At 37.7% G+C, this 16,122-nt stretch overlaps 1 protein-coding gene across 1 annotated transcript in view; it reads right to left on the bottom strand.

Annotated features, from left to right (window-relative positions):
- RNGTT (RNA guanylyltransferase and 5'-phosphatase) overlaps positions 1-16,122 on the bottom strand; it is a 212,679-nt gene that overhangs the window by 177,288 nt on the left and 19,269 nt on the right. Inside the window, exons 2-3 of the mRNA XM_004388994.2 lie at positions 12,188-12,259; positions 9,612-9,776 (exon numbers count right to left, since the gene is read on the bottom strand). Of these exons, the coding sequence (XP_004389051.2) occupies positions 9,612-9,776; positions 12,188-12,259 (237 nt within the window). The remainder of the gene's footprint in view (positions 1-9,611; positions 9,777-12,187; positions 12,260-16,122) is intronic.

Raw genomic sequence — 16,122 nt, forward strand, 5'->3', positions numbered from 1 at the left:
GAACAGATAAAATGCAACAAACATCATCTAGCATATGAGATATGCTAGAAAGGAGTTTAAAACATATAACTGAATATGTTGTTATAATTCTTGTACAGTTCTATCATAGCCACGCCTCCCCAAGCCCCACCTCCAATAAATAATAATCCCATGGTTTATTGGCTATTATTCCCTTGGCTGATTATATAAACATCAAAATTGTTCTTTGTGGCGTCAATTTTTCGAATGTCCTAAACCTGGCATAAAACAGTGGTAGTATTAGTTTAGAAATTAAAATCCCACCAGAATGCAACTTTTTGGATGTTATGTGCAATATTTACATAACAGTACTGACAACACATTAAGTTGCTTGTTCTCTTCAAAGCTGAACTATAGAAATAAGTAAACAGAGAGAGTAGCTCCCAGGCCACGTTTCTTAATCTGTGAAGCTAAGAAACTTCACAGGTTCAGTAACCTCCTTTCTAGAACCTGATTCTGGAACATGACACATTTCACTAAAGGTTATATCACCCCTTGAAGCTTCTTAGGAAATAGCCAGCTGACACTGTTACCACCAAATGTGACAATTTATCCTGTCTAAAACTTCTAAAGAAAGCAGTAAAATGTTATCAGTACTCAAGTATGGGATCATGTTGTATACATACTCAAAACTTGATTATATTCTGATAAGGAAAGTAAATTCTTTTGACAGTCAACTAAAATACCTCCCAAGAACCAACAATTAGGTTTCCAAAGAAAGCTAACCACTACCAAGAGCAAGAACGTCAAGCACATATTCGAAACTGCTAAGATAGAATAAAAGGAGCTGAAAAAGAAGAGAATGAGAGAAAGGAGAAAGAAATTAAGAGATGGAATCAATGAATCATAAACATCCTAATACATTACACAGAGGACACAACAGTCATGTGCCATATAATATCCATTCGAGCAACTTCCAACCGCATGTACATCCATGGTCCCGTAAGGTTAAAACAAGAGTTCAGAAATTCAAAAGGAGAATGATAGCAGGCTTATCTAATGTCAGTTAGTCAAATATTTGTCCTAGTATATAGTATATAGTGTACCTTTCTATGCATAAAAAACATTAAAGAAACACTTCTGGATACACTAAAATATCTTTCTTTAACATAATACAGTAATAATAATAATGTTTTGATGAACGTCACAAAGTAGCGCTTGTTCATTATTACAAACCATTGTATGTACCTCGAATTTTTAATATAATAGGCTTTACAGTGGTTGGTTCGTAACTACAGGTTGTAAGTAAGAAGGCTGTTCATAACCTGGGGACTGCCTGTATATATATAATATAGTGTTTCCACAACGTGCAAACCACATAATGTCCTATTCACAGAACGTATCATGGACAATAAGCGATGCATGACTGTATGTAATTTATATACAAAGAAATAAGATCCCTACTAAAAACACTAAACAGAAATGAAGAAAGTTTAAGAAAATAATTAGTCAATATTCAGCTTATATGCCATGTCTTAACAGTAAAAACACTCAGGTATATTTACTTTAAATTTTTAGATATGGCCAATATCTTAGTGAAAACAAACTGTGCAGTGGTAATAACAGTAGTAATAGTAGTAATACTAGTGATACTAATCATAATGATGACAGCAGGAGAGTGAAAAGAAAAAAAAAACAGGAAAATGGGGAGATGAGGCATAAACAGAATTAATGTGTTCGTATAAAATCTTAGGGCACTGAAGAAGAGAAAGTGAGCAAAAGAAATTGCAAGATGTGGCCATCTAAGATATTTCACTGGTCTCACCCCATCTGGAACAAGGGAGAATGAAGAAAACCAAAGACACAAGGGAAAAATTAGTCCAAAAGACTAATGGACCACAACTACCAGAGCCTCCACCGGACTGAGTCCAGTACAACTAGACGGTGCCCGGCTACCACCACTGACTGCTCTGACAGGGATCACAATAGACGACACAGGACAGAGCTGGAGAAAAATGTAGAACAAAATTCTAACTTACAAAAAAAGAACAGACTTACTGGTCTGACAGAAATGGGAGACACACTGAGAGTATGTTCCCCGCACACCCTTTTAGCTCAGTAATGAAGTCACTCCAGAGGTTCATCCTTCAGCCAAAGATTATAGACAAGCTCATAAAACAAGACTATAGGGGCACACCAGCCCAGGGGCAAGGACTAGAAGGCAGGAGAGGACAGGAAAGCTGGTAATAGGGAACCCAAGGTTGAGAAGGGGAGAGTGCTGACGTGTCCTGGGGCTGGTAACCAATGTCACAAAACAATATGTGTACCAACTGTTTAATGAGAAATTAGTTTGTTCTGTAAACCTTCATCTAAAGTACAATAATAAAAAAAAAAGAAAGAAAGAAACTGCAAGATGCTAAACAGAGGAAAGAGAAGACAATTCCACAATGGAATGAAAGCAATTCTACAGCCAAATAATACCATTGCTAACTAAATACCATACTGATCAATGAATATTTAGCAAGCAAAGAACACTCGGAGCACTCTATGGCAGTGCTTAATTTACTTCAAATTTTGAGCTTTTTTTCAGGGTTTAAAATACCTAGGTATTAAGTTAATACCAGGCATACTGCAACTATGCATCAACAACTTTACTTAATAGATGAACAAGGACTGATTGTTTTACCCTCCCCCTAAAATAAACTAAACTTCTGGAAGGCTTGAGTAGTGTATCTCCCATAGTGTCCTACAGCATAATGCATTGAAACAATATTTGTAATTTGACTGTTCACCATAGAAAATGACACTTTTTCCAAGTCACATAGTGTAAATAGCAAATATGTAAGTGGCAGACTAATTTCAAAAGGAAATAAAAATTATTTAGCCAAAAAATCATTTTTTAAGGATGAGAACCATGTATTAGGCACTACAATACAATGGTTCCTACCTAATAACAGAAAATATTCAAGTCAAAGCTTGAGTACAATATGAAGCTGTTGCTCTCCCTCAGTAACTCTGATGTACTATTCTACTTCACCTTTCTCAAGACTGAGTTTAATTTGCTGTCCAAAATGACAGAACTTTAATATGAAGTACTAAACAAATAATTTCATGAATAAGAGTCTGCACAAAACTGGTTCCTATGAGGCAGAGGTTAAATATGTCTCATATTTCCAATTTTTCCAAGCTACTGTGCCAGTCCATCATTTCGGACACCAGCCACTCCCTTGCCCTCAGCACTCTTTATTCCCTCATTGGGTTCCGTAATTCACTGTAATGTCTCACGGAACTGTACTTTCAATTAAGGGGTTTACTGGGGTACAACTCAGGAAAGAACTCAGAATAGAACGCAACTTCAAAATAACAGAATAAACGCAGGATGCAATTGGTCAATCAGGACAGGTTTCTCAAAGGATAACCTTTGGAGCAAAAATGCTCCCTGCTGGTACAGTTCTTCATCAGGACCTTGGAAAGCTGTCTGCCACCAAGGCCTCTCCGCCATCAGCCTCTCCGTTGCTAACTGGCCCATCTCATAGCCAGTATAGCAGCTTGCCCAGCTCCCTCAGCTGCTGCTCCCCTAACAACAGCTCTCTGCCTTCAGGTCTCTCCGCCGTTTGCTTCTCTGCCATCAACTGGCCCAGCTAATAGCCAGTGTAACAGCCTGTTTACCTTTCTTAGCTGCTTTCTGCCATCAGGCTTCGCTGCCATCTGGCCTCTCTGCTGCTGGCTCTCCACCAATGGTCTCTCGTTACTAACTGGCCCAGCTCATAGCCAGTGTAGCAGCTTGTTCAGCTCTCTTAGCTGCTGTGTGCCATCAGGCCTCTCTGCTGTCAGGCCTATCTGTTGCCAGCTCTCCACCACTGGCCTGTCTGCTGCTAACTAGCCCAGCTCACAGCCAGTGTAGCAGCTTCGGGACCACTCAGCTTCCACATGGCTCTGCTTCTCTGCCAGCCCAGCTCTTAGTGAGCATCTCTCTCTCAAACAGGAGGCCTCGAAAACCTGTGTTTTGGCTACTCATATCCCCATCTTCATCAGTAAAATGGCAGGGCATCCCTAACCAGACCAGAGTTCAACCACCTAAATTACCCACAAGATGTCAATCAACTCAGGTCTTATTAATTACCAGCCCAAGCCAGACAAAAGTACCAAACCATCAACTTGTTTACAACTCACCCAGGAAATGTCAATCAACCTGAGGAATCCTCTGAGCAAAAGTAACAAACCTCTGGAGGAGAAAACAACCTGGAAGCCCTCCCCCAAGTTGCTTATCCAAAGAAATAGGGCAAAGGTAACAACTTCTCAGGGTTTAAAACCCACTGCCTTGGAGTTTATTCCGACTTATAGAGACCCTATAGGACAGAGTACACACACCTGCCCCATAGGGTTTCCAAGGCTGTAAAGCTTTATGGAAGCAGACTGCTACATCTTTCTCCTGCAGAGCGGCTGGTAGCTTCAAACCACTGACCTTTTGATTAGCAGCCAAGCGCATTAATCACTGTGCAACCAGGGCTCCCCCTCAGGGTTTACAGGGGAAAAAAATCTCCCAAGTGGTTTTTTTCCAAAGAACTAAAGCAAAACGCCACATAAAGGAACTCATTGTGCCACAAGTACTCTCACTGTTATCCTTTCCAAAGGTCTTTGAAATCAATTTTGAAACTAACTAGACAGACATATAACATAGTTTTCCAAATCTGAACTCCTATTCTCTCCAGCACCTCAAATCTGTTCCTCTAGCAGTCTTTTCCATCTCATAGTATGGTAACTCCCTCTTTGCGGTTGCTCAGGCCAAAAGTCAACCATAATCCTCTCTCCTTCTCATACCCCATATACTATCAATCAACAAACTCCGTTAGATCTACACTACTACAATCCTAGTCCAAACTCTCATTGTGTCTCACCAGGATTATTGAAATTTCTTCTTAATTCGTCTCCCTGCTCCTGCCCTTGCCCCTCCTACACTCTATTCTCAACATAAGAGCCAGCATGATCCTGTTAAAACCTAAGTCAGATCTATTAAAAATCTTTCAGCAGCACCTGACAAAGAGCATTCCAAAGCTAAAACCCTTGGTGAAACTGGGATTTCTCACTAGAGTCTGAGCCCAATCCTTTCTTGTCCTAAGCGACTCCATCTTGGAGTTCTTCTGTCAAATACTGCAGCTTGTCATTTCTTCCTCCCTACTCTGCTAGAAAGGAGACCCAACAGAATGCAGAAATTATCGAACAATATCATTAATATCACATACAAGTAAAATTTTGTGACAGATCATTCAAAAGAGGTAACAGCAGTACATCAACAGGAAACTACCCAAAATTCGAGATGGATTCAGAAGTGGACGTGGAACCGGGGATATCAATGCTGATGTCAGATGGATCTTGGCTGAAAGCAGAGTATACCAGAAAGATGTTTACCTCTATTTTATTGACTATGCAAAGGCATTCAACTGTGTGGATAACAAATTATGGATAACATTATAAAGAATGGGAATTCCAGAACACTTAATTGTGCTCAGGAGGAACCTGTACTTAGACAAAGAGGCAGTCATTCGAACAGAACAAGGGGATACTGCACGGTTTAAAGTCAGGAAAGGTGTGTGTCAGGGTTGTATCCTTTCACCATACTTATTCAATCTATATGCTGAGCAAATAATCTGAGAAGCTGAACTATATGAAGAAGAATGGTACATCACGATCGCAGGAAGGCTCATCAACAACCTGTGATATGCCAATGACACAACCTTGCTTGCAGAAAATAAACAGGATGTGAAAGATCAAAGACCACAGCCTTCAGTATGGATTACACCTCAATAAAAAGAAAACAAAAATCCTCACAACTGGACCAATAAGCAACATCATGATAAACTGAGAAAATAGTGAAGTTGTCAAGGATTTCATTTTACTTGGAACTACAATCAACACCCGCAGAAACAGCACTCAAGAAATCAAACGACACAGTGCACTGGGCAAATACGCTCCAGAAGATCTCTTTAAAGTGTTAAAATGCAAAGATGTCACTTTAAGGACTAAGGTACGCCTGACCCAAACCATGATGTTTTCAGTCACCTCATGTGCATGTGAAAGCGGGACAATGAATAAGGAAGACTGAAGAACTGATGTCTCTGAACTAAGATATTGGCAAAGAATATTGAATATACCATGGACTGCCAGAAGAATGAACAAATCTGTCTTGGAAGAAGTACAGCCAGAATGTTCATTACAAGCAAGGATGGCACATACTTTGAACATGTTATCAGAAGGGACCAGTCACTGGAGAAGGACATCATGCTTGGTAAAGTAGAGGGTCAGCAAAAAAGAGGAAGACCCTCCATGAGGTGGACTGACACAGTGGCTGCAACAACAGGTTCAAACATAACAACGATTGTGAAGGTGGTGCAGGACTGGACAGTGTTTCATTTTGTTGTACACAGAGTTGCTATGAGTCAGAACTGACTCTACGGCACCTAACAACAACAACTCTGCCAGAGGAAGCGCTTGCGGTTAGAAAATGGCTGATGCTAAAAAGAGATAATTCAAGACCACACAGGTGTTAGAAGAGCGAAACATGTGGCCTAACTACTATGCCAAACCCATTGTCGTCGAGTCGATTCCTACTCCTAGTGACCCTACAAGACAGAGTCAAACTGCCCCATAGGGTTCCAAGGCATGGCTGGTGGATTCAAACAGCCACCCTTTCGGTTAGTAGCCGTAGCTCTTAACCACTGTGCCACCAGGGCTTCACACCACTGTGCCAGTTCTCATAAAATGCCTCCTTCCCCTTCTCTCAAAAATGTCTTTCTAACTTATCCTTGGGTCCTTACATTTTCTTTATAAACTTGTTCGGTCTAACCCCTCTTAAAACTTATAATTAAAATAAACTAATATTACAAAGTTATAGCTTTTCTGTATCAAAAATCATTTCACTCCTTAAGCATTAGATATAACCATCCTAGAACTTTTTGTTTTATATTTCAACAGAATCCTCCATCTTAATGCTAAAGTAACTCAATTTAGCATAGACTACATATGTCTAGATGCCAGAAAACATGTGGTTTTAGTGGTCAGCCAGAATCCTGTTATCTAGTCATCCTTGCAAAAGATGTCAACACGTGCCAGGATGCTCAACCGAGGAACCACCACCTTCAGTTTTGTATATATTAACCAATCAATACTGTTTTAGTTGTAATCTACTGCTTGTGGTTTTTTTTCTTCATAAGTCTTTGTATTACTGTAGCTCCTCCATCCTCACCCAAAACACATTGTTGGATTTTTCTCGGCACTGTCTCCCCATTTTGCAGAACACTTTCTTTGCCATAATAAAACCCTTTGTTTTTAAACCTAGACAGACCATGTGGTGCTTCCACTACAACACCCCATTCTCAGAATAAAAATGGCCACCTCCCTAGAATAAAAGCCAAAATGCTTACAATGGCCTACAAGACCCTATATGATCTGGTACTTTCTCAGACTTTTATCTCCCTCTCAAATTATACTCTCCCTCACTTATCTCCCTCTCAAATTATACTCCCCCTCACTCACTCCATTTCTAATCCTGGCTTCTTTTCTGTTCCTCAAGCACCCTTGTATCTTCCATCTTGAAGCCTCTGTACTTACTCTTGCCTTTGCCAAGAACACTCTTCTCCCATATATCAACATTCTCCCTCTTCAAGTCTTCGCTCAAATGTCATCCGCAGTAAGACTTAACTTAATCATCATTTTAAAACTGCACCACCGCTATCATCACCCAGCACTGCCTAGCTCCATCTTCTGTTTTATTTTTCTGCAGATCACTTATCACTTTCTCACATACTGTATAATTTACTTATTTTGTTTGTTATTCTTTTCCCACTAGAATGTAAGTACCACAAGGGCAGGGCTTTGTTTTTTCTGGTTTAACTGCACTATTTCTTGCACCTACAACAGTACACAGTATATAAGAGGCATTCAAAAAATATTTTTTAGATAAATGAATTGTATTTCCTTGATTTTAAGATAAGTGTTAGTTACAAGAGTATTTCTAAATTTCCAAGTAGAAAGGCATAATATATATAACATTATAAAATGCTCTTTACCCCTTAGTCTCTGGAATAAATAGAGAAAGGTATTATCTTTCTTATGGTTGTGGATTTCTCAATTTATCCTATTATTTCAAAAATAATATAAAAATAGTAGAAAAATTTAAATAGAACATCTAAATGTATCTACAAACAAAACCATGACAGTATTAGAAAATAATATAAGAAAACATTTTGGAAATAGAGGGCTTATTAAGCAAGAAGATATAAGGAAAATAATACAAAGTTTGACTACATAAAAATTGAACTCTTCATTCATGAAAAAACACTATATATAAAATAATAATAATAAAAATATAGCAACAGACTGGAAGATAGTATTTGCAACCCATAATAAAATTGCTTCATTAAATTCGTACGACAACCTTACTATTAATTTACAAATGAGTGAACTTTGGCAGGAGAGGTTAAGTATCTTAGAAAAGATACCAAAGCCAGTAAGAAGCAGAGTAAGGAAACAACCAGTGTTCTGCTCTAGAACTCATGCTAACTTTCACATTACAGTACACTGCCTTGCCCACAAGTAAGGAAGGAAGAGAGTATTGGGAATGGCATGAGGAAATGAGATCTCTCATCTGCTGGAGACAAAACTGCTCTATTTGAAAGGCAATTTGGAGTAGTTACCAACATTATCCATAATTTTTAAACCAAAAATTCCACTTCTAGGTATCTACCCTGAAGGAATAACCACCCATATAGGCAAAGATGTTTACTGTAACACTGTAATAGCACAACACTAGAAATAATCTAAGTCCATCAATAAGAAAATAAATATGGTTCATTTTTACTGTCGAATACTATGCAGCAGTTAGAAAATAACGTGGCACATCTCTGTACAACGACATGGAAATGTCTCCAAACTATATCGGTAAGTAGAAAAAAAAAGTCCCAGACATTTCAGTATGATCCATTTTAAGCATCAAAACAACAAAAATAAATGAAACCTTCAATGTGTGTGTGTGTGTGTGTGTGTGTGTGTGTGTGTGTGTGTGTATACATACATATGTAAATGATTTTTTCTATCGGAAAGAATATGTACCAAACACTGTTTACCTCCAGAAAGAGCAGAAGGCAAAAAAGCCATTTTCACTCGCTAGAATCCTATACTATTTACAGCTTTTTAAAAACCATAATATGGACCAACGGCCATGAATCAAAAACTATATGAGAAACAGGAAGCAACCTACCTTAAGTTTGTACCATTTAGAACCAAACTAAAGGCGAGAAGGCCTAGGAATTACATATGTCAAGGTGCCCTGGTGAAGCAGTGGTTAAAGCACTGGGCTGCTAACTGAAACGTTGGCGATTTGAACCCACCAGCTGCTCTGAGGAAGAAATATGTGGCACTCTGCTTCTGTAAAGATTACAGCCTTGGAAACAATATGGGACAGTTCTACTCTGTCCTACAAGGTCACTATGAGTCGGAATTGACTCTATGGCAATGGGTGGGTGGCCAGAATACTGCCATATCAACTCAAGTAAAGTCAAGACAATTCGGCAGCAAAATGTCATTCATATTCCTATGACAAGCTCAATTATGATACACTGCAAGCACTAATTAGAAAACAAAACAGTAAACTTTACCTTTCTTGAAGTACAGATGTCAAAAAATGGCTTATTTCTGACACTAAATGGTTCTTGTGTTTTATCAATGAGACCAGTCTTCATTTTTTCATGTCGAGGATTTATTATTTCTCGTTCTATACACTGCAGACGAGTATTAAAATCACAATCTCCAACTGGCTGTGCCTGAATTAAATGAGACAATACTGGATCTGTAATTATTTCTTTCTTATTAAAAAATGGGGCAAAAATGTTAAGATCTGACAAATATGGGTGGTTAGTACATGAGTATTCCTTATATTAGTCTCTATACTTTCATATATCCTTAAATTTTTCATACTTTTTTACAGTATTAGAAGTCTATTGTCTAAGACGGACTAGAAAGTGAACCTGCACTGAACACGTATTAAAGTAGGAGCTCAATATCCAGAGGCACAGGAGACAGCACTCCCCCATTTACAAAGAAACAAAGGCACCCCACCCCTTATTTTTCTTTATGAGCCAGTGAACATTACTCTAAGATCTGTGATAAGATTAAGCCAACTCTGGGAAGCATTATTTTTGAGGAATACAGTAGTCACAAACAGAATAAAAACAAAATGATCTTTTCTGTCCTTGAGGTTCTTAAGTTTGAAGCTCTATGCTTCAAATATAGGAATTCAATCTAAAAAATGATACATGTACTACACTGAAATTTCCCAGAGTGGGGAAAAAAGCCTTTAAGTAGCCTGGACAAAGACAATTCCTGAATCTTAATACAGAAATTTATTATAATAAAATACATTCCAAAAAACAGCTTTTAAATTTTTTCTTAAAAGTCTTCAAAACCTTAAAACTTAAAAAAAAAGAACAACTTGTAATTCCAGAATTCTTAATGCTTTTCAATCTGACTTCAATACTAAATGATTATGCAACGTGAATAATATCTGTCTACAGGAATGATTAAGGGCGTTGGTGGCGTAGTGGTTAAGCTCTCGGCTGCTAACCGAAAAGTCAGCAGTTCGAACTGACCAGCCCCTCCGCGGGAGAAAGATGCAGTAGTCTGCTTCCGAAAAGATTACAGCCTTGGAAACCCTATGGGACAGTTCTACCCTGTCCTATTGGGTTGCTATGAGTTGGAATCAACTTAACAGCAATGGGTTTTTTGGGGGGTAGAGAACAATTTATACGTTTTCATAGACATACACTACTGAATGAGCTTCTTGCATTTATAGACGTCATCTTGTACTGCCTAAATAATTTATACATTCATGCTATAATTAAACATGAACAGGCAAACAGATTCTTGGCTAGTATAAAGCTATAGGAAATGGGTAGAGAATATAAATCCTATTTTTTATATCTATTAACAACAAGGAGTTTTGGATTTTGATTTTAAGTTTCCTGCTTGTATTCGTATTTTTGCCTTCAAGTTACACACTCAACACTTCATGATTAGTTTCTCTTTTTTAAGTGACAGATTAATAAAATGTTGGGGCTTTTTATTTAAATCAAGTACAGGATAAGGATAACTAAAACCAAGAAGAGTCTAATTTTACAAAATGCTGTTTTATTTTATCAGAATTAAGCTGGTTTTCTTTACTTATCTGAAGATACAGAAACCTAAAGACAAAGAAATGTGCAAAATATTAGGCAATAAGAGAAAGAAAGGGAGATTTTAAAATATTAACAAGAAGATGGCAACCTCATATGTGTCAGAGTAAAACTGTTCCACAGGGTTTTCAAATTGTTGATTTTTTCAGAAGTAGATCATCAGGCCTTCCTTGTGAGGCACCTCTGGGTAGACTCGAAGCTCGAACCTTTCGGTTAGCAGTCAAGTACGTTAAGGGTTTGCACCACCCAGGGAGTCCAGGTCACCATAAATCAGAATCAGTTGGTTTTTTACTGGTTTAATAAGAAGCTATCAATTGAGTAACCTGAGGGGGTCACAATTTTTCTTTCCTACTATCTCTACCACAGTAACAAAAGTTTTTTTTATTTGTTAAAAATTTTACCTATTATTTTATGGGCAATCTCGCACATAACAGTTTTTAAATCATATTAATTCTACAACATCCCTGAAAACAGACAGATGGTATTTTTACCCCCATTTTATACAGGATGAAATCACAGACGTTAAGTTTTTGGTGAAACAGCACAGATACCCTCACCATAAGACAAAATAACATAATGTGAAGAATTGTCAGAAATTAAATGGAGCCCTGGTGGCACAGTGGGTAAAGCAACTGACTGCTCACTGAAAGGTCGGCGGTTCAAAACCACCAGCGGCTCTGTGGGAGAAAGATGTGGCAGTCTGCTTCCATAAAGATTTATAGCCTTGGAAACCCTATGGCATCACTGAGTCGGAATCGACTCGATGGCAGTCAGTTTGGTTTTTTTTTGGCGGGGGGGATGGTTTAGAAATTTAAACAAAAATCGTAGATTGCTTTCTTTGTCAAATAGGTTTTTTTGGAAGAACAAATGTAATTTTTCGATCACTGCTTTTAGATTTCTCAGTACGGTAATCATAGGTTTTTATTTGTTCTATTTCAACTATACTAATATTGTTAGAACAATTTAAAACTAAAAGCATCTCATAATTTATAAAAGGTACTTACATTGAATTTAATTATGTCATATATCAAATATCTAGGAACAGCCTGTCCATTTACTTTGTCAATTATCATTTCCTTGAAAGAGAAAAGATGGTAAGTTTCTTCATACTTTAATAGCAATTTTGTTAATCTTATTGAAATAGAACATACACAGAGAAAGCACACAAATCATAAATATACAATCTGATGAAATTTCACCAAGTGAACACACTTGTACTCAGATTAAATCAATAGAATGTCAGCAGCCCAGAAGTCTTTATCATGCATTTATTCTATATTGAAATAAACTCATATGACAATATCTCCTCACTACATTGTTTTATATTTGAATTACTACACTACATTTTGTTTTCTGTTTGAATTACAACTAAGCAACTAATAGGGTGAAGAGTCTACAAATTTTAAACTGCAAAAGTCAGAGTTACTTTTTACTAATAATTTTAATCATTATTGCACTAAATTTTGTCATATGCTAATTACTTTAATCATAAAATCTATGGTTATAAAATGGTCTTCTTACAAGATTGGAGCCCTGGTGGCGCAGTGGTTAAGAGCTCTGCTGCCAACCAAAAGGTTGGCAGTTCAGATCCACCATCCGCTCCTTGGAAACCCTATGGAGCAGTTCTACTCTGTCCTATAGGGTCCCTATGAGTCAGAATCGACTCAACAGCAATGGGGGTTTTATTACAGATTCAATCCCTATGTGATCCACACGGTCTTCCTTGGTTCCATGTCCCTCTACTGGACTTTGATAAAAAGGAACAGAAAGACAGCGTGTGAATAGATCAATGCAAATCTATCACAGCCACTAAGAAGCCAAACAAAATAATCTATGCTCTGGCAGAAAAGAGATAACGAACAATAAAGGATGACTGTGAGTATATATGTAATATTTTATAATCTTTTTACTCCTAACAATAAGTTTTGTTATATTCTTTCTAGGAAACAAGAAAGTTCTGTCATCTAATTTCATCACAGAGTATTCACACACAACCACCTAAAGTGATAAAGAACACACTGAAATAGGACAAATACATTTTGTTGTTGGAAGAAACCATTACTAGTTAATTTCTTTCCTGAACATGTGTTTCTTAAGTTATAGACATTTATTTATGGTTATCTTTAACCCAATTCACTGGACGTAAATTAAATCACTTTCCTTACTCTAATTTTTTAATATATCGTTTGTATTTAAACACTTGTATCAGAGCATTTTACAAGCCAACATTGTGGCACAAATAACAGGTTTCAATTAATTATTCTCTTCAAAAATGTATGACTGGAAGCTGGACTTCCAGGTTCAGATAGCAGACATCAGAGAACTTCCTTCCCAAGTTATCTAATGAAAAGAGGAAAAAACATCTTTTTTCTTTAAACATTTTTAAAAAGAAGACAATTTATAAAACAAGAAACAAAACAAAGGAAATAGCCAAACAAGTAAATTTAAAAAACTGACATCCAAGGAAACTCTCAAACATTCTAGTAAAACAAAAAGGCACAGCAAGGCTCAGCTCCAAGCTCACTAAATCCCCACAACCCCCACTGGTAAAAATGACAGATTCCTAATAATTTTCACTATTATACTCAAATATAGATAGAAGAAAACTCTGTAATTATCTTTGTCTTTTTTTTCTTCCTCTTTGACTGAGGACTACTAAAAATAGCTGAACACTCTTTCTGCCTGAAGTAAAGGCTCCAGGACAAACACTGAACTAGAGAAACAACCAGAGGCATTATTGGAACAAAATATATCCCCAACTAGTTGAAAAAGGTGTTCAACGAAAGTTCTTAAGAGAAAACAGCACCCAGAGATTCTAACAAAGACCCAAGACCGCAACTGAGCTCTTCTTAATGACTCACCCACCACAATGTCCCCCTCCCTACAGCTGTCACCATTGCCAAAAACCAAACCAAACTAAAACCAAACCCGTTGCCGATCAGTCGATTCCGTCTCACAGCAACCCTACATGACAGAGTAGAACTGCGCCACAGGGTTTCCAAGGCTGTAATCTTTACAGAAGCAGATTGTGAAATCTTTCTCCTGTTCAGCAGCTGGCGGTTTCGAACTGTCGACCTTTCAGTTAGCAGCCAAGCGCTTAACCACTGCGCCACCAGGGCTCCTTACCATTGCCCTGGGCTACAGAAAAGTTGGTAAACATAAAATACCTAACCTTCAAATTTAGTTAAGAAATGAAAACAGACTTCCATTTCTAACCAAAATGGAGCAATAGGGGCTAAATTTACCCTCCTGCGTGAAACAATCGAAGAAGTCGACAATACCTGAAGCAATGATTTTCAAGACATTAGAGATCAGGCAACAAAGAACAGTGATACCTAGCAGACAAGAAACAAAGTAGATGAGCTCTCCAATTCCCCTGCTTATTGCCTGAAGAGCGTTTCCAGGCTACAGCACAGGCGGGGGGATCCCAGGCAGAGACTAGCAGTCTCCCCAAGTTGAGAAAATGGAACAGGTTGTCTATGGACACCAAGTTGGCTAGAGTTCTCAGGACAGAGTGAAAACTAAAAACCAAACCTGTTGCCACTGAGTCCATTCCAACTCACAGTGACTCATATAGGGCAAAGTAGAACTGCCCCATAGGGTTTCCAAGGCGCAGCTGGTGGATTCGAACTGCCGACTTTTTGGTTAGTAGCCAAGTTCTTAACCACTGTGCCACCATGGCACTCCAGGGCACAGTACCAGAGAGAAAACTTCTGAAGATAAACCCCCTTGAATATTCAGCAGAGTACCAAACAGTGAGTGTGTATGTGTGAGGAAACTATCCAAGGGCACGCAAAGAACCATTGAAAATCTTAGAGGGAATAGTACCTGGCACTAACACAGGGTTGGGAATAATGCCTATTGCCATCGGCAGAATTATAAAATCTCATAATTCACAAGGGTAGAGTACTCAGAAAGACTGTGCCTCCATAATGCAGAATAATTATCCCTAAAGACTGCTATGGTCCACATAACAAATCTTAAAAGCAAAATCCAAAAAGGATCATACCGGTTCCAGGTAAATTAACTGCATCCCAGGATAAAATCTAAGAATATTTATGATAATATGAAAATATACAGTCCCCAACATGGTAAAATTCAAAATGTCTGGCATCCAATCAAAAATTACGAGGTATGCAAAAAGGCAAGACGATATGACCCATAATGAGGAGAAACATCAATCAAAATTAGCCCAGAAATGACAAAGATGTGAGAAGTAGTAGGTAAGAATATTAAGACAGTTTTTTATAACAGTATAACACTATTCCACATACAGGTAGTCTCCGACTTATGACACAGTCAAGTTACGATGAACCACACTGAAGACTGTCTTTTTTTCCTGCACGTCATCGTTAGTGTATGTACTACATACAATGCTGCAGCATGTAATCTGCTGATATCATCGTTCTCAGATGTTCACTCACAGATGTGCAATGTTATGATTTATTAAAGATACTGATAATAAAAGGCGATAATAATGAAAATTAAAAAAAAAAAGGCATTCAACTTACTTCAGAACTGACTTACGACAGAGTCATTGGAACAGAACACCATTGTAAGTCAGAGACTACCTGTATTCAAAAAATTAAGCAGAGAGATCAAAGACATAAGAAAAATCCAAATTAATTTCCAGAGATGGGAAGTATAATGTCTGACATGAAAAATACAGTGGTTAGGATTAACAGCAGTTTAGACATTAGAGAAGAAAAGACTTATAAACTTGAAGATACAGCAACAGAAACTATCTAAAATGAAACAGAATACAGTTTTGTTTTGTTTTTAATGAAAAAAGCATTAGTAATTGAGTCTCCAACAAGGAAAAGGATAGAAATAATGGCAAAATATTTTCCACTTTCGATGAAAACTATAGAGATACAAAAACCTCAACAAACTCCAATCACAAGAAATATGAAGAAAATTACACCAAGGCACATCACAC

The sequence above is a fragment of the Trichechus manatus genome, unplaced genomic scaffold (genome assembly GCF_000243295.1).
Source record: "Trichechus manatus latirostris isolate Lorelei unplaced genomic scaffold, TriManLat1.0 scaffold00226, whole genome shotgun sequence".
NCBI lineage: Eukaryota > Metazoa > Chordata > Mammalia > Sirenia > Trichechidae > Trichechus > Trichechus manatus.